The sequence below is a fragment of the Cataglyphis hispanica genome, chromosome 1 (genome assembly GCF_021464435.1).
Source record: "Cataglyphis hispanica isolate Lineage 1 chromosome 1, ULB_Chis1_1.0, whole genome shotgun sequence".
In the NCBI taxonomy this organism is placed as follows: domain Eukaryota; kingdom Metazoa; phylum Arthropoda; class Insecta; order Hymenoptera; family Formicidae; genus Cataglyphis; species Cataglyphis hispanica.
Genome location: NC_065954.1, coordinates 17,123,643 through 17,141,197, shown reverse-complemented (window position 1 = coordinate 17,141,197; position 17,555 = coordinate 17,123,643). Strand labels below are relative to the sequence as shown.

The 17,555-nt window shown below is 28.6% G+C and overlaps 4 protein-coding genes across 13 annotated transcripts in view; 2 read left to right on the top strand and 2 right to left on the bottom strand.

Annotated features, from left to right (window-relative positions):
* The window catches only part of LOC126858986 (outer mitochondrial transmembrane helix translocase-like), a 96,242-nt gene extending 79,930 nt beyond the window's left edge, over positions 1–16,312 (top strand). Inside the window, exons 1-8 of one of the 3 annotated variants that reach the window (XM_050609807.1) lie at positions 12,956–13,153; positions 13,453–13,628; positions 13,742–13,984; positions 14,053–14,254; positions 14,500–14,696; positions 14,823–14,995; positions 15,120–15,286; positions 15,354–16,312. In XM_050609807.1, the coding sequence (XP_050465764.1) occupies positions 13,473–13,628; positions 13,742–13,984; positions 14,053–14,254; positions 14,500–14,696; positions 14,823–14,995; positions 15,120–15,285 (1,137 nt within the window). In that variant the 5' untranslated portion in view covers positions 12,956–13,153; positions 13,453–13,472 and the 3' untranslated portion in view covers position 15,286; positions 15,354–16,312. Of the gene's footprint in view, positions 1–12,955; positions 13,154–13,452; positions 13,629–13,741; positions 13,985–14,052; positions 14,255–14,499; positions 14,697–14,822; positions 14,996–15,119 lie in introns of those variants that run through there. The other 2 variants (XM_050609799.1, XM_050609814.1) reach the window with 2 other exon arrangements.
* On the top strand, positions 278–2,954 carry LOC126859219 (uncharacterized). The gene is given in 4 exon segments (XM_050610259.1): positions 278–460; positions 1,095–1,185; positions 1,187–1,278; positions 1,715–2,954. Coding segments are annotated over 4 exon segments (564 nt in total). The 5' UTR covers positions 278–297; the 3' UTR covers positions 1,933–2,954.
* LOC126859002 (uncharacterized) lies at positions 6,908–9,011 on the bottom strand. 2 transcript variants are annotated; one of them, XM_050609839.1, is made up of 4 exons: positions 8,871–9,011; positions 8,574–8,775; positions 7,987–8,230; positions 6,908–7,845 (listed from the first exon to the last, which is right to left on the bottom strand). In XM_050609839.1, the coding sequence occupies exons 2-4, from the start codon at positions 8,604–8,606 to the stop codon at positions 7,154–7,156; spliced, it is 969 nt and encodes a 322-aa protein (XP_050465796.1). In that variant the 5' UTR covers positions 8,607–8,775; positions 8,871–9,011; the 3' UTR covers positions 6,908–7,153. The 2 variants fall into 2 exon arrangements, with proteins under 2 accessions (XP_050465796.1, XP_050465785.1); XM_050609828.1 differs by having other exon boundaries at positions 6,908–8,230; positions 8,574–8,629; positions 8,742–8,775.
* LOC126858770 (uncharacterized) lies at positions 9,364–12,371 on the bottom strand. Of its 7 annotated transcripts, XM_050609326.1 has the most exons (7): positions 12,179–12,371; positions 11,939–12,004; positions 11,389–11,448; positions 11,248–11,307; positions 11,111–11,170; positions 10,970–11,029; positions 9,367–10,884 (listed from the first exon to the last, which is right to left on the bottom strand). In XM_050609326.1, the coding sequence occupies exons 1-7, from the start codon at positions 12,263–12,265 to the stop codon at positions 9,769–9,771; spliced, it is 1,509 nt and encodes a 502-aa protein (XP_050465283.1). In that variant the 5' UTR covers positions 12,266–12,371; the 3' UTR covers positions 9,367–9,768. The 7 variants fall into 7 exon arrangements, with proteins under 7 accessions (XP_050465303.1, XP_050465340.1, XP_050465293.1 ...); XM_050609346.1 differs by lacking the exon at positions 11,389–11,448 and having other exon boundaries at positions 9,364–10,884; XM_050609336.1 differs by lacking the exon at positions 10,970–11,029 and having other exon boundaries at positions 9,366–10,884.
* Positions 16,313–17,555: the final 1,243 nt, after the last annotated feature.

Sequence of the window (17,555 nt, the reverse complement as noted above, 5' to 3'; positions counted from 1 at the left end):
TTATAAATATTTCTTTCGTTAGAAGTTTGTTGATCTCTGTTTACAGAAAATCAACGATAATTTGATATTAAATTTTGCATTAATTAAAGTTGAACACCTCCTTAAAAGTTAAACATCCCCTTAAAAGCTAATCAAGCTAATCATGCTTGAAACTTTGGAAAAGGGGATTACATAGAGAGCTCTGTGAAAATTATGTTGCACCCAGGGCACTTTATGCATCTCGATCCGCCGTTGGCGAGAGGGGGAAACGGTCGGGAAGGAATCGTCGGCTTACTACGTAACAGTTACACCCAATGAATGACGTCAGGTGCGTACGTGCAGTGCGCGTTCTATGTCGCACGGAAGAACACGCGTGTAATAGCTTGCTCCGAAAGCAAAATCCTGGAGAGCGACATAACGATAATGCGGAATAACATCGTGAGTGTATTGTGTTGCGTGTTGCTGGTGTTTGTTACGACAGGTGAGATTTTCCACGCGAGATTCTCGAGAATAAATAGAAATACAGACAGGTCTGAATAGCGCCTTGATGCACACAAGCACGTCTACGGCCATCTTGGAAGCCTTATGGTTCATCCTTGATTGTTTACGGATGGGCGTGAAAGTTGTTCCATGTTTCATAGTTTTTTTTTCATTATATTCATGTTATTTAATACGATATGCCTGAGAATAAATGGATGTTATATTTTTAACAAAATATAAAATATAATTAATGATACATGTTGGAAAAACTAAATAAATATAATATATACTTGAACAGGAATGCATTTATTTCAATTATTGTTAAAAGCAGAAACAAAGCAAATAACAAAAAGATTTTTTTTACGAAAATAAGAGAAATAAGAGAATGATTAAAAATGTGAAAAGAAAAATGAAAATATTTTTCGTTCATTACTAATTTTTTTAGGTTAGGAATTGGAATTTTCATCAATTAACTACTTCAACTGTACTAATTAAATACTTTGAACATGCGATTAGTTTACTGCAAATAATTTTTTTATTAATTACTGGAATTTGCTTCAATACATTTTAGCGTTGCTAATTGACGTCAAAATAGAATTAACACTATTGTGTTATTTTGAAATAATTACATACAGGTACTGAGGCGATACGCTGTTATCAATGTAGCTCTGATATGGATCCGAAGGGCGAGGACCTTTGTGGGGCCTACGCGAATTTTGACAAAGAGAAATGTGCCTATCGAGTGCAACAGCGAGGAATCGCACATGCCCGGTACATTTTGCGTTAAATACACTGAGCAGAGCCCGCGTGGTTTCATTTGTAAGTACATTTATTTATAAAAATGAGATATTTAGCAATATAACAAAATGAGACAATATAGATAGAAACTGTAACGTATGTGAAAAGCGTTCTTTAAGATATAGTTTTAAATAAAACAAAATGCCAATCGCAGTTTTTTAGAGATATATTATAAACACGATTGCAAAAATAATTTTGGCTATCTTCTGTGAAGCAGTATAAATCGAGAAATCGAATATAATACATTTTTACAAAAATTCTAGATCCAGAAAGCCTGGCCACAGCTTCCAATTTAATTTTCCATACTAAAATGATAGGAAATTTAAAGATATTTGAACTTATTTTGACTATTAAAGATTATTTTCGGCTGTTCTCAACATCTAAATCTGCGAATAATTACACAATAAATACGTGTTCGATAATGTGTTAATTAATTAATTAATCGACAATGTTTAAGGGGATGGCAGATGGCGACAGGTGATCCGACGATGTGCCTCCGTCGCCAGTACGGGAGTCACGGGGGTCTGTAATTGGGGCGTTCGCGAGAACGGTGTTTACTGGCAGGAGTGTTACTGCTCCGAGGACGCATGCAATGCAGCATCCGGTCCGGTATCTTTCACCACGTTGCTTCTCATGGCATGCAGTGCCGTCGTTACGTTATTTTATTTTAAGTGAAAGACAGGGAGGGCCTTTGAAAGGTGAAGACATAAATCAGAGAAATATTAATGATTAAAAAAAATTGTTTATAAAGTCTTTAAGAAGAGAGACGTTTAGATTATAATGGATCGGAAAATGATAGCGGAGAAATACTCTCCAAGGATTTTAGAATTGATTTTTTCTTAACGAAATTTTGATATAGAATTTTTTATAAAACACATTATTACAGTTTTTTTATTTCTCTCTTTATTAAACTTCTCTTTAAAGTTCAAATAATTAAAAAAGGAAAAATATCGATATATTATGTATATTTTTAAAAAGCATGAGTTTTTTACTTTCTAAAATTTTTAATATTTAACACACAATTTTTGATACAGATAATAATCAAATTTTATCGTTACATAAAAATCGACTCTGAAATAACCAAAAAGCATAATGTAATTTTCAGTCTTAGTTTGATAAAAGAGAGTTTGCTTGTAGATACTTTATATAATATATTCGTCCATATGCTATATGTTAATAGATCTCGCATTCTCGTTATGTATATAGTTTAAGTAATATATCCGTCCATATTTGGCATTGTTAAGAAATGCCATGAGATGTGATTCATTATAATGTAATTAAGATGACTAATTAATTATATTTGACTACAGATAACTAAGTATAAATTAATTTAGTGGAAATAATAGATCTGTTTATTAATCCATTCCGTGAGAAAATTTCACGTGAACACAAAAAAGCAATAAGAACAATAATCAGCATAAGATAAACTTAATTCTTTAATTTCATTGTTTTAATGCAATAATATATTTATTCTCACCAAAAATTGACTCAAAGGTGTCTTTTTAAAGTAAAGTAGTGTTCAATTATTTTTAATCTATTTAGAATAATCAATTAAAATGTCGAATTTAGAGCAACGACGAGTTAAAGCGTATGTATTTTATAACGTATTTTATGTAATTAAAACAAAACAGATTTATTATATTCAATTTTATACTTTTTTATTATTATATATTAATAAAAAATGTACGTAAATATAACACGTAAATATGCGTTTTAATTAAATAAAATTTTTATTTTTACATAACATCAATTTTTATATAAAAATTGATTAGATTGAGTAGATGAAATTTAGAGAGAACGAAAAGGAGAAAGAAGGAAGAGAGAGAGAGAGAGAGAGAGAGAGAAGTTGAGAATAAACCAGCAGCATCAATCTCTATCAATACTCGCGTCGAATCAAACATTTAATTACTATAAAATTGATATATTATCTTTCTATATTTTTCCCAACCATTAAATATTTTGCGACTGAATGCGTCGCTTTAAGTTTGACGATTTATTTTGTTTTTTTCCAAATTTTTTTGCAGTTTTTTTTGTCTGGATGTGAATCTTTGAGAAGCCATTAGACATGCTCGCGCACGTTCCACGGTAACATTAACGGAGTGGAAAAACGTGGCGAAAATGAAAGCTACTTTTGTCTCTCGACTTGACTGACTTTTTGCGGCGGCTCTGAGGAGAAAACGCACCTCGCAAGCCGGGAGATTAATGTTTTCCGTGGCGCTGCTGATCGCATCTGCGCGAAATTCTCATTTGCTGGCTGTTTACGCCTGCTTAAGTGCAACTTACGTTATTTCAACCGTGTTTAGCGCCACGACTAGATTACACCATTCTTTCTTATCTGGATTTATGATACCTGCTAATCTCATCCTTATTTTTATACACTTTTATTTTACTCGGCCGCAAAATTAATGACTTTATAAGCGTATTCTTCTTTAATAATCTAGAGATTATTTAAGAATTTATATGCAGAGATAAGATAATTATTTACATAATATATGTAATATGTTTTTAAAATTTTTAACATTTTTCCATTTTATAGCAATAAAGCTAAATATTTATAGCTATAAAGCTAAATTAATAAATTTGATAAGTACAAATTAAAATCTAGATGTTTATCAATTATGGTTTCTCTATTAAAGAACAATTATATTTAATTTCTTAAATAAAAATTTAATTATCAGAAACATTTAATATAATGGCAAGGCAATAAAATTATTTTCCGTTGAAAACAGTGGTATTTGCACCTAAATAAAGCTTCCTTGCGTGATATTCGAACGAAATACATTGAGGACATCCTATACATTGCGCATCTCATTCATCACACGTCACTGACACGCGTGTTAAACGCGCATTGTGCGAAATTCCTAAATGACGGTCCTCTGATCCGGACTTTTGCGGGAATAGATTGTCCGATGCACGCTTGAACCCTCAGACCGGCTGCTGTCGCGGACTCGCTTCTGGTATCAAGCCCAAATTCGAGGACACCCTCCTGAGCGTATGTCACGCCGTAATGCCGGAAATTCGTCGGCGAGTTAATTACGTCACACGAGACTATTAATGCCTTAACAGATCCGACGTGCGCGTTGTACGTACAACAATGGTTTCGGCTATTTAGGCCCTTCTCGTACATTACGTCACCACGTGCCAACCCTCGTTACTCGGAACGCCGTGTGATAATTAAGATCGTCGCGACCTGAGCGTTACAGCGGCAGCAACAGCGGTGGCTGATAATACTTTGGAAAGGTCTTATCACATCCCACGATCCTTCCCGCAATATAACATCGAAAGGTTTCCGCAGGTAAACCGGAGAACGATAAATGTCTTTCGAGATGGACTAAATTATACTAGATATCTCGCAATTATATGCAAAATACATGATATGCATATAACGTTTCTTGATTTACGACTAATTAAATGAAAATTCTTATTGAAAAAAAAAAAAATGTTAAAATGTCAAGAAAAAAGATTGCTTAAGAAAATTACAATGTTTTCGCAAATAAAATTTGAGTGCAAATAAAGTTTTTACAGAAATCGTTAAAGAAAATTATTAATTAAAGGGAAAAACAATGATTATAAAAAAAATATTTTTTTTTATAATAAAAAAATATTTATGAATTAAATTAATTATGAATAAGATATTAAAATTATTATGATTTTTAAAGACGCGAGCCATTAACAATGTAATTTATCAAATCATCTGTCGATCAATTTCACGAAGATAATCTTACAAAGCTTACAAAACCGTCTTCTCTCAAATCTTCATTTATTGATCTCATTAAAGATGCAGAGGATCACGACGTTAAGATGGCATTAAGATTTCAGGGAGAAGGGCATATTAGCAATTTTCCCGACCGGATGCTTTATTTTCCATCGTAGAGTAGCTCGACGCCCGCATTCTGGCTGTTATTACATCACAGCGTGCTTAATTAGCCGCCGCAAGGGCAGAAAGTGCATGATGCTGCTCACCTCTCTAACGGCATTTCCTATTTTCATAACGCGGTCGCCATTTTATAAAAGAAATGAGGGTAAGCGTGATTCAAAGAAGAGCTTAATTAAATTATGTTACATGACGTATAATTTATTTTATTTTCTTGAATTTAGAATAATTTTATATTATACTAATTAACTTAACTAAAGGTTGTCTATTTGTCGACAAAATGATTTAAAGAGAAAATTTAAATGCAATAGTCTCTAAAAAAATATATCTCTATAATAAACGAAAAAGTTAATAAGTGCAAAAATTTTTTATTAAATTAAATTTGATTAAATTTTTTTTAAATTGTTCTGAAGAGGAATCTTTCTTACATTTTAATTATTGTTTATTTTCTATTAAATTATAAAATTTTATTTTATAATCGTTGATTTAAAATTAATGTACAGAACAAATGAGAATGTAATTAAATGAAATTCTGAAAGTTTCTTAAAAGTAAATTAATTTTAGATCAAGATTGAAAACGTCCCAATTTAAACATTTTTATTTATTTATTTTCAACCTATTTAATTATTTAAATTGAACAATAACTCTCGAATTAATATTTAAAATTATATATAATTGTGATAACATATGACATATTACATACATTATATTGTGACATTGAATTAAAATTTTTATTATTGAATTGAAATGAAAATTGGATTTTGTCTCGAAGAAAAATTGTGACTATAGAAATAAGAGATATGCAGTTTAATAGATGTAATAAAAAATTACGTCTTCTTGAAGTTATAGAAGGAAATCTAGAATACTGAGATATATAGGTCATTCTGGATCAGCATTATTCAAAATTGCGACAATACGGATATAATAATTACTCTTTTTATTGCATATGACGGAAATCCAAAGCTCTCTATTATTTGGAGCACAGTAATGATACGCTTGATGCTTGCTTCATATATTTATGATATTTTCTGCAGTGAAGAGTATTAAAGTTCAAATCCAAGATCATTTAAGAGATTATGAATGCTAGAGCTTTAGTTTGCAGAATAAAATATTATGCTTATCTTGGATTAATTTAGAAGCTACTCAAAATGATGTTAGCATTTGCAAGCATGAGTCTTATCTAACAATAAGATGCAATTTATCAGAATGTTTAATAGAATTTTACGAAAAACGCTCTTACGAAAATTACGAAAAACATCGCGCTTAGATCAAAAAATTACGTTTATCTATTCCTATACATTAATATCATTAGCAATTTAAATAAAGTAATATTATGGCCGTTAAAATCATGAGAAGATAATATATGAGCGATTTTCCGAGTCGGGCGCTTCATTTTCCACATCGGAGTGACTCGGTGGCTTCATTTTAATAGTTATTACATTACAGCGTGCTTAATTAGCCACCGGAAGGGCGGAAAATGCATAATCTTGGCTACCTTTTAACTTTCTACATAACCCATCTGCCATTCTCCTATCTTATAAGAAACGAAAATGAGCAAAATATGAAAATCTCAAGAATTTAACTAAATTGTATATAGTTTTCAACTCGTTATCCGATTTACAGTTTTACGCGTTTTGGATTTTAGAGAGAGAGAGAAAGAGAAAGAAAGAGAGAAGTAGAAAAAAAAAGTGAACTAATTTTATTTCATTATAATTAAAATAGAATACTGATATTAATATAAGTATTAATATAAAAGAATTTATAAAAGTGCACAGAATTACCTAAAAAAGGATTGGAAATGTTTGTATTACATACAGTATTGCCAAATACAGACGTAAATACAGAAAAAATATAATATTTACTTAACATAGAATTTTTAAATTTTTTACTGAAATTTACTTTTTTTTTTACAAATTTGTCTATATTTGTTTTGAAAAAGACTATAATTATGATTGTATTATAGATTCAGATGTTTCAAAAAACCTATAATAATTATGCTTACATCACAAATATTTCAATTGATTAAGATGGCTCAAACAGTGTTTCAGTATCGAATTTCAATGTTTGAATTTTCGCGACTAATTCAATTATTTTATCTAAATGTTCTTGCGGTAGAGATAGAAATTCTTTAATATTTATAATTTCTTGTATATTGAATTTAATAAAGGTTGCCGCATGTTTTTCTAAATTTTTTGCATTATTTAAGAACGCAAGTTGCACAAGTTCAATAACAGAATCGATTGTAATTGTGCGTATTAAATATTCTTCACATATTAATTTAAGATTTTGTAAATCGCATTTGTGAGCCACTTCTAACAATTTTTTAATCTTATAATAATCAAATTCTCCCAATATTAAACCGGTTTTTAAATACATTAACATGATGTGAAAAACATCTTGCATATCATTATCATTTATTGTGATTAAATCATTCGTCATGTTTTCTTTATATGTACTACAGAAATATTCAACACATTTAGTATTGTGTAATAACTTTTTGGATACGTCATAATATTTTCCGTTTAATACAAATGTGATTGTACCATCGGGAATGTCGTCAAGAGTTGAATTTTGTGAGTTTGAGTATGTCAGCGACAGTTTAGATAATGGTAGTGCCTCGATATGCATAGTATCGATTAAATATCGATACAAAATCTCGAACGTAAAGCCCATCGTAAGCGTGTCTTTATCCAGGTCATCACACAATGTTTTTACTGTAGTTTCATATAATAATGTCATATTTGATAGAACGCCACAAATCGAATTAACATGTATCTTGCTATACTTATCAATTATAAACACATCACAAGTACCATTAAATGATACTTTAGTAAGTAGATAAAATTTTACTAAACTTGACGACCATTCGGATGCGATAGATACTTCTATTTGGATTACATATTGAGATGTGGATTCTGGGAATGGCATAGACAATATTGGTTTTAAAAATTTCAAAAGTTTTGAGCAGCGATCAAGTTTCCAGACATAATCAATTGTATTCGCCTCGTACCGAAGTTGACAATAACTCTTCTGATACGAAGATAGAGTTTCTATCTGTTTCTCTTTTGGACAGCTTTCAGTATTAGTGCCGGAAGAATCCTAAATATGATCAACTTATGTACTTGTTTTGTAAATAATTCTAACATATTTAGTATACTTTCTTCGAACAAAATAATATAAATAAACATGACTGCTAAAAAAAACTAACAACAAATCATTTACGATTTAGTTTAGCCGCTTCATGCTTGCGAAAAAAGAAAAAAAGATTATATGCAGCATATCATGAATTATTTTTGTTTAATAGTAGAATGTATTAAATTTTATTTCAATCTATATCATAAATATTTCAACTTATTTTCAATTCTGTGTGCTTTCTAATGCACTTTCGATTTTAATATAGAATGTTCAAGAAAATAAAAGTATCAGGGAATATTAAACTTACTTGTTCTTCCGTAATTTCTCGTTCGTTCTGCATTATATTGATCTTAAATGTAAGTTCTAAAATTTTAAAATGTTTCTATAATATTTGAACACTGTCGAATAATAATATTGTTGAAATAATCCGTATAATATGTGAAAAAAACTATTAATTTCCTTTATTTTCTTTTACCAAGCGATATAAGCCGAGCAATAACGAGATGTTGCTAAAATAATTCATATATAAATATTAATATCACTGAGATCTCTTTATCAGATTGCAAATCAAATTTAAAAATATAATTGTGTTTAAAACTATTACCTTTTCATTTATCTGCACGTTAGTAGAGTCTCGATTTTTTATACATATAATGTTTGATATTCTCTTCAAAAAAGCAAAATTTTGACTCTTTCACAGCTTTTATAATACTGATACAATACTGATTTGTTATCTTGTTTAGGGTTAACTGGTTAATCTATAAACATACTTCATACTTTTCACCTTCTATCTTATTATTAGCCTCTTTCAAATTGTTTACGTTTTATATCTTTGAACATTAACAGAAAATTCCCATTCCCAACATTAACAGAAATTTATATTAATTGCCAAAATATAAAAAATAATATAGCCGAAAAGATTCTTTTTTTTATCAGATTTGGCTATTGAGATGATAGTTAATAAATTTTGCTTAAATTTTTATAACTGGCATTTTGCAATTGCTATGAAATATTTTTTTTCTGTAAATAATCGAGGGGTTGGATACTTATGTGCTTATTTCTAATAAATAAAAATATATTAAATGCTTTAAAATGCTAAATTAAATTATATTTAACAAAAAGTTTTAGTACATATAAACAAAATATAAGTTTTATACATATTTAAAATTTAATCTATCACTTTTTTATATATATTATAAATTTTTGCAATTATTAAAATTAAAACTTGTAATATATTTGTTATGACACAATTGCTAAGTAAATAGAAATTTTTAACATAAGCTTATAAAATAAATACATTCATTAATACATATACAATACAAAGTCTTATTAATCGTTTATATTAATAATATGAATAAATATAAAAAATAAAGTTTTTATACATGATTAGTTGCATCTAGTGTTCGCTGTTGATTATAATATTATAAGTTTAAATACTGTATTAACAGATGCAAATAATTATACTAAATGGATACAGAATGTTTAGAATGGAAAATTATTTCTTATTCTGATTCCGCAATCATTTTAAGTATCTTATATCTTCGGTCTCGTCGTAAAGATAGAAATGTTTTAGTTAATACAAATTTTTCTTTGCAGGATTTAATAAAGTTTGTTACAGTTTTTCTTAAGCGTTTTGTATCACTTACAGTCGCAAGTTCTATAAGTTCCGAAGCATTTTCAACTGCAAGATTTTTTAGCAGAAGACTTTCACATATAAATTTAAGATTTTGCACATCATATTTGTCAGCTACTATTAGTAAGTCTGGGATTATACGACTTTCACATACCCACTCTTCTAAGTAATCAGTAAATTGCAATACTAAATCAATCACGATAAATGACAACATTTGTTTAAAAGCTTCTGGTCTATCCTTTATTATTAATTCATTTGTTATGTCTTCTTGTATACTACATAAATATTTAAAATAATTACTTCCAGCGCATAATATACTTTTGATTATACTATAATGCTCGCCATCTATAATAAATTCAAGCGATTCTTCATCATTAAAGTTTAAATTATAATCATCAAGGATTGATCTTTCAGATTTCAAATCTTTTGTTGCGAATAATGGAAGCGAATTTATATATATATTTGAAAAACAATATAATATCTCAAATTTAAAATGCAATTCAAGCGGCGTTACGTGTTCCAGAATTTCGCTATCACCTAATAACCTCTTTTTTTCTATGTAAACTACATCTGTCGATATAAGTGAATCTACTTTCTCTAATTTAGTACAGAAAATCTCACAAGAACCTACAAATGCTGCTTTAGTTCTTATATAAAATCTTAGTCTTTGTGATTGACGTGGCTTAAGAATTTTTTTTTCTGGCCAATCAAATAAGCCACGTAGTTCTGATTGAGATGAGAAAACATTTATTTCAATCTGATATTGTGCATTTTCTGGAAACGATGGAGAAATAAATTTGCTTATAGATTTACCAACTTCATAAAAGTGAGGAATTTCCCAATTGTACTCGATCGTAATTAATTCGGTATAGTGTGATTGAAGAAAACTCTTCTTACATAAAAATATAGGTAATATAGGTTCTGTCTCTTTTTTTTCTGTAGAAGCTTCAGTGGAAATATTCTCTGATTCTTTTATAGAAGAATTCTGTAAATAACAAATTTAATTATTTAATTATTTCAATTTTTATTTAATTATATTTAGCATTATAATTATCAGATAATGCAAGTACCGTTTTTTCTTCTGAAGAAGCTTTAATGTAAATATTCTCTGATTCTTTTATAGAAGAATTCTGTAAATAATAAATTTAATTACGTATTTTAATTTTTATTTAATTATATTTAACATTATAATTATCAAGTAATGCAACTACCTTTTTTTCTTCTGAAGAAGCTTCAGTGGAAATATTCTCTAATTCTTTTATAGAAGATTTCTGTAAATAACAAATTTAATTATTTCAATTTTTATTTAATTATATTTAACATTATAATTATCAGGTAATGCAACTACTTTTTTTTCTTCTGAAGAAGCTTCAATGGAAATATTCTCTGATTCTTTTATAGAAGAATTCTGTAAATAATAAATTTAATTATGTATTTTAATTTTTATGTAATTATATTTAACATTATAATTATCAAGTAATGCAAGTACCTTTTTTTCTTCTGTAGAAGCTTCAGTGGAAATATTATCTGATTTTTTTATAGAAGAATTCTGTAAATAACAAATTTAATTATGTATTTCAATTTTTATTTAATTATATTTAGCATTATAGTTAATAAATTATTATATTATTTATATTATCTTTCTCTCGCGAAAGTGATGATCACTATATTTATTTGTTTTAAATATTATAATATATTGCGTAACACGTACACAAAAAAAATACCAAGAAGGATATGTAAAAGTGAACTATGAATGAATGGATATAAAAGAACTCATAATCCGTTTCATTTTTATATGCTTGACAAATTATTACAAAAATTGACAGTAACAGTTTTTTTTGCTTAGAAAATATACTTAATCTCTTGCATGATACAATTACTTGTAAAAGACAAAAGGAATTAATGTGTGCTATGTCGCGAGGTTTTATTGTCAGATAACAAGATATATTGAATTAAATATTTCTAAGAAATATGTTTTCTAATCTTTTAATAATTTGTGTTTAAAACAAAAACTCTAAAAAAGGTAATGTTTAACTTACATGTTTATCTTGTTCTTCCATTATATTTCTATGTTTTCCGTTTATAGAAATCAGAGCAAAATAAATCTATATGAACAAAAATATCAAGGATTTATTTGATATCACACAATATTCAAAACAATTATAACGATTAATAGTATTTGTATATATTTTACACTAAGACATTTTTCACAAATAAAATATATCTTCACTAATATATTATGATTTAAATTTAATAAACCTAATTGCATTTATCTTTACCAAATTATTCGAAATTTCAAAGTTATGTTGACAATCGTTCGTCGGCACAGTTAGAATCACCTGATCACTCAGCAGATCAACTAACATACAGCACAAGTTATGTTTATATGCCTATGAGATTCAATATGTTATCAGCCACACAAAAAAATATCGTTTAACGAATATGTGTTGTGAATTCTTCGTGAGTGACCTTAATTTTATATATATACAATTTTTTTATTTATTATTATTCTATGAATTTAACAATAAAAAATTAAATGAGTAATTTTGATAATTTTAAATCTCTAATAGCTCTTATCTATATCTGTAAATTGCTTGTAAACTTTTCATGCTTTCCCTCTTTTTTATTTGCCTCCAATAACTTGTGTTCTGAATGTGAAAAAAAAATAGATTTATATACATATACATATACATATACATATATATATATATATATATATATATATATATATATATATATAACGTGTATATACATTTATATATGTATTATAGAAGAAAGTTTCAACTTGTGCAATTGTGTAATTTTTATCATTTATTGATTTATCAATTATTAAATATATTATTAAATTATTGTTATTTTTATTCTGCTTTTATATTGCGTTTTCTCATAATTGTTTACCTCTATATTTTTGCATATTCGGCAGAAAGCTCTCAGTTATTATCTTATCGATATTCGACGTTGATTTGTTGGTTCTAAAAGTAAGAGCCAATCACGTTCGATTGCCACTGAGCGGTTTTCTCTGCTGAACGTGGCCAATCTCTCGTTCAGTGGTTCAGCGGCAATTCGCCGCTCGCCGCGCATGGCTTTTCCTTTTGCCTCATAACTTATTCTAACCTACAAAATTCACTTTCGACTTTCGTCATCGTTCCGCGAAATTGCAAACCCCGAAGAGGTTAAGTTGTCGATTTTTCGACAGGAGTTACGCGGGCAGGAAGTATTCGACACATTACCAATTAAAGGCAACTTATAAATAGGTCTGTACGTTATTAATAAATAAACTGTCCAAAATCTTTTAACTTTCTCCTAGAAGAGGCAAAAAACGAGAACATTTTGAATGACTACAGTTTTACCGTGTCTTTTTCTTCATATTATACGGATTTTATTTAATTTTTGTCAACGACTATATAAAGCTAATTATGCTGTTATATTAATTTCAATTTCTTAATTATTACTCGACGATTCCACAATTGTTGCATTTGTTGAGTATTGATTACTTTCCGTATATATTGGAAATATTGAATATTTTAACGCAATGTTTTATTGAACTTTGCAGACGGGATATTCCGGTGAACGATGAACATGGCTGCAAGCGCAGGCCTTACCCGGCAGGATATGATGATGCTTGTAGCGAGATTGACATGCGTCGCAGCGATCGGCTTCTTCAGTGTGAGGTGGCTCATCAGTCAGCTTGATCCTACCAGGAGTACTAAGCAAAGGGCCAAAAAGAAGGTTTTGCGATCATTTTTATTGTTCTCTTGAAGAAATTTCGAATTCTGTTCAATTTCCAAACAAAATTTTAATTTTGATTAATTGATTATTATATATGTAACTGATTATTATAGGCTCGGGAGCAATTACGTAAGCTAGCAGAGAGCGACAGATATGCACGATCTTTTGATATGGATCAGTTGACAGATTATGAGATGATAATAGCCAATCATTTGGTAGATCCAAATGATATCAAAATATCCTGGAACAATATTGCTGGTCTTGACAGTGTTATTCAAGAACTTAATGAGACAGTCATACTACCTATACAGAGGAAGGAATTGTTTGAAGATTCACAACTGACTCAAGCGCCTAAGGTATTAGTCGTGCTTACTTTTTAAGAAAAATTGATAATTTAGATGTGCATCGTACTTGTCATTTCCAGGGAGTATTGTTGTATGGCCCGCCAGGTTGCGGCAAAACCATGATTGCCAAAGCTACCGCCCGAGAGGTGAAAACACGTTTTATAAATCTCGATGTGAGCATCCTGACTGATAAATGGTACGGAGAAAGTCAAAAGCTGGCCGCTGCCGTATTTTCGTTAGCTGTGAAATTACAACCTTGCATTATCTTCATTGATGAAATAGGTATATTATAAGAATAATAGCTGATAAAATCAGAAGTATTGCATTTTTTATATCTTAAAAGTCTTGAATTTTGGTCTAGTAAACTTTTTCTACATTTTTTTCTTGAAATGAATCTATTTGTAATTCAGTAATATAAAGTTGTCACATTGTAAATATTGTGTTAATATGTATTATATTTAATATAATATAAGTGCTTTGTAATAGATAAAACATTTTTTGTTTTAATATATATTTAATATTAATAGATTCATTTTTGAGAGCGCGCAATTCACAAGATCATGAAGCTACTGCAATGATGAAGGCCCAATTTATGTCACTATGGGACGGCTTGATAACCGATCCCGATTGTACCGTGATTATAATGGGAGCCACTAATAGGCCACAGGATTTAGATAAAGCTATTTTGCGGCGTATGCCGGCAACTTTCCATGTTGGTTTGCCGGTAAATATATTTATATAATATTAAATTTTTGTTTTTAGTACTAAGATACTGGTCACTATATCAAAAATATCTATCACTCATATATTATATTGATTATGGAATAAAATTCGCACTTATTTATTTCAGACTGAGGAACAACGATTAAAAATCCTGCAATTAATTCTGAAAAACGAACCTATTGCAGATAATGTTGAAATTACAACATTAGCGAAACACACAGAAGGCTTTTCCGGATCAGATTTGCAAGAACTTTGCCGTAACGCGTCCATCTATCGTATTAGAGATTACTTAAATTCGCAGTATGTATTTTAAAATTATTTGTAGATGGAAAATTAAATTTACTAATGAAATCAATGAATAATCTAGAATTAAAAATTCTAAAAGCCAAAGACATCGCATCAGTTTATGTCATTTAATTCATAGGGATGCAAACAAGTACAAAGACTGTGAAGATGAGGAATATGGTGAAGAGTTTCATGATACTGTACGGCCCATTACGATGGAAGATCTGCTCAAGTCTTTCAGAAAAATGAGAACGTCGAAACTACACACGGGTACACTCAGTGCGCGGCAGCTGGAATTAGATTGAAGTAAGAAATTCATTTGTTAGCTCGTTTATGACGGTTTCCTCAAGTCATATATATATATGTTGCATAGACATTACGACAACGATGAAAGTGGAAACTTCTTTCATCACGAAACTATACTCTTCAATACTGTCAGAAGAGTGGTTTTCATGTCACAAACATTGAAAAATTTTTATGGAGGCATTAGGAGATTAAAATAGTACTAATAAAATCTTCATAAAGTGTTTATAATTCCATAGTAAAAAAGACATTACAGAAAAAAATTTTATAATGAGATGAAATGAAATTTCTCTCAATGTAGTGATATAAATGTCTATGGCGATAATCTATGACAAAAGTATTTCATTCAATTTACTTATTTCTAAATTTTAACTTATTTTATTGAATTCTCTTTGTCATAAAAGATTCCTCTATTGTCATACAGATATATCAGCTTTAACATGTTCAAAAATTACAATACTTAATAATTCAATAATTTTTAATTGAATAATAATTCTAAAATATAAATCGTAAATATAATTTCCTTTTTTATTATATAATCAAAAAATGTTAATATAAATATGATTAAATATATACACCTACAGCTTTTAGTACATACATGTCCAAAATCAATTGCATATGTGATGAAATATATAATAGAATTAAGTTTGTATAAAAATAGCAATCAGAATAGCATAAATTTCCGTTGTTAATTGTTAAGAGCAATACAATTGTGTACCTTTTTATTTGGTTATCTAAATTTGAGTCTTGTGAAGCTGCGTAATGAATTGTGTATCTTCCTGCTGTAATATATTTTTGCATATATAATATGCGCTTTTTTTATTATATATGTATACATATTATTACATATTATTATACAATTTTCTAAATAGCATACATGCAACATGCATTTTTATGTACTTTATTACATAAGAAATTAACTTATTTTTAAGTTAGACTGTTCTTTAAAAACTGGAATTGTAAAATACTATGTAAAAAAGTATCATCTTTTCTGAAAGAGTATCGATATTAAATCTAAATTATATATTATTTACATTTAATATTTAATTACCTCAGCTTTACAAAGAAAAAATATGATATATATTAATGTATATACATGTTAAAAGATATAAATATCTTTTCAATCTTAACTCAATAACCATTGTTAATATCATATTTCTAACTAATCTTTCTTAATGTAGAATGCAAATTTTCTATTTTAGAAAGATTTTATATAGAAATATTTAAAAAAATAAGCAATTAAGTATTATAAAGCAAAGAAAAACATTTTTTTTTAAATAATTTTTCTATATCATTTCTATGTTGTTTCTACAACAAAAATTCGAAATAGAAACATTTATAATGAAATATTTTAATGAAAACGTTTCGAAACGTTATCATAAATTAAATAAGAGAAAAGAATACATTACATTAAGAAATAATTAAATTTCATTTAAAAAGCCAAATGAAATTAAAGTACTTTTCTTCCGAAATTCTATTCAACTCCTTCGTCCTAGATTCAATATCCTAGATGTTTCAATCCTAACAGATTTTTTTTCTCCAGGACTCCAGATCTTCTTTCAGCTTGGGGAATAACAAAGTTTTGTTGAAATCAGATCACAGGAGAATACAAGGAAAAATCGAAGAGAGACACCTAAAACCTGTTTTTTCGTGAAGAATTGCATGATAATATATAGTATACTGAGACGAGAGGAAAAAATTATATAGAGAGCTAGAAAAAAATAGTAGTGATTCAGTGAAAAATGTCCATCTACAATCAGATCAGAGAGAAAAGATCGGTGATTTCCATTTGCTTGATTGCGCGTTTCGTGAAAAAATCTGACAGTACACGAATGCGGCTCAAGAAAAAAAAAAAGATAGGAAGCACAATATGATTTATTACTATTTTGAAAAAAAATAAGCCTCAAAGATTCAGGTAAAAAAAAAAGAAAAAAACGAAAAAAAATGAAAAGACGATATTATTGTATTCATAGACATAATATTCATTTATAGTATATAGTACATAGTGTATTATATGTCCATGATTGTATCCCGAAAGGAAGGCAATTATCTGAATATCATTTAAAGAGAGAACATTCGCAATGGAAATTTTGTTTAAAAATAGTGCGAACGTGTATACATACTATATTAATATCTATGTCGGTATTTTATTTAAAAAACAGAAGAGATTGTAGTGGCAAATTGAGATAGATACAGAGAGCATTATGATTTCCGATTATTTCTTCAAATATATGGAATCGCATCACAATCTGTTACTCTATTCTTAAAAAAA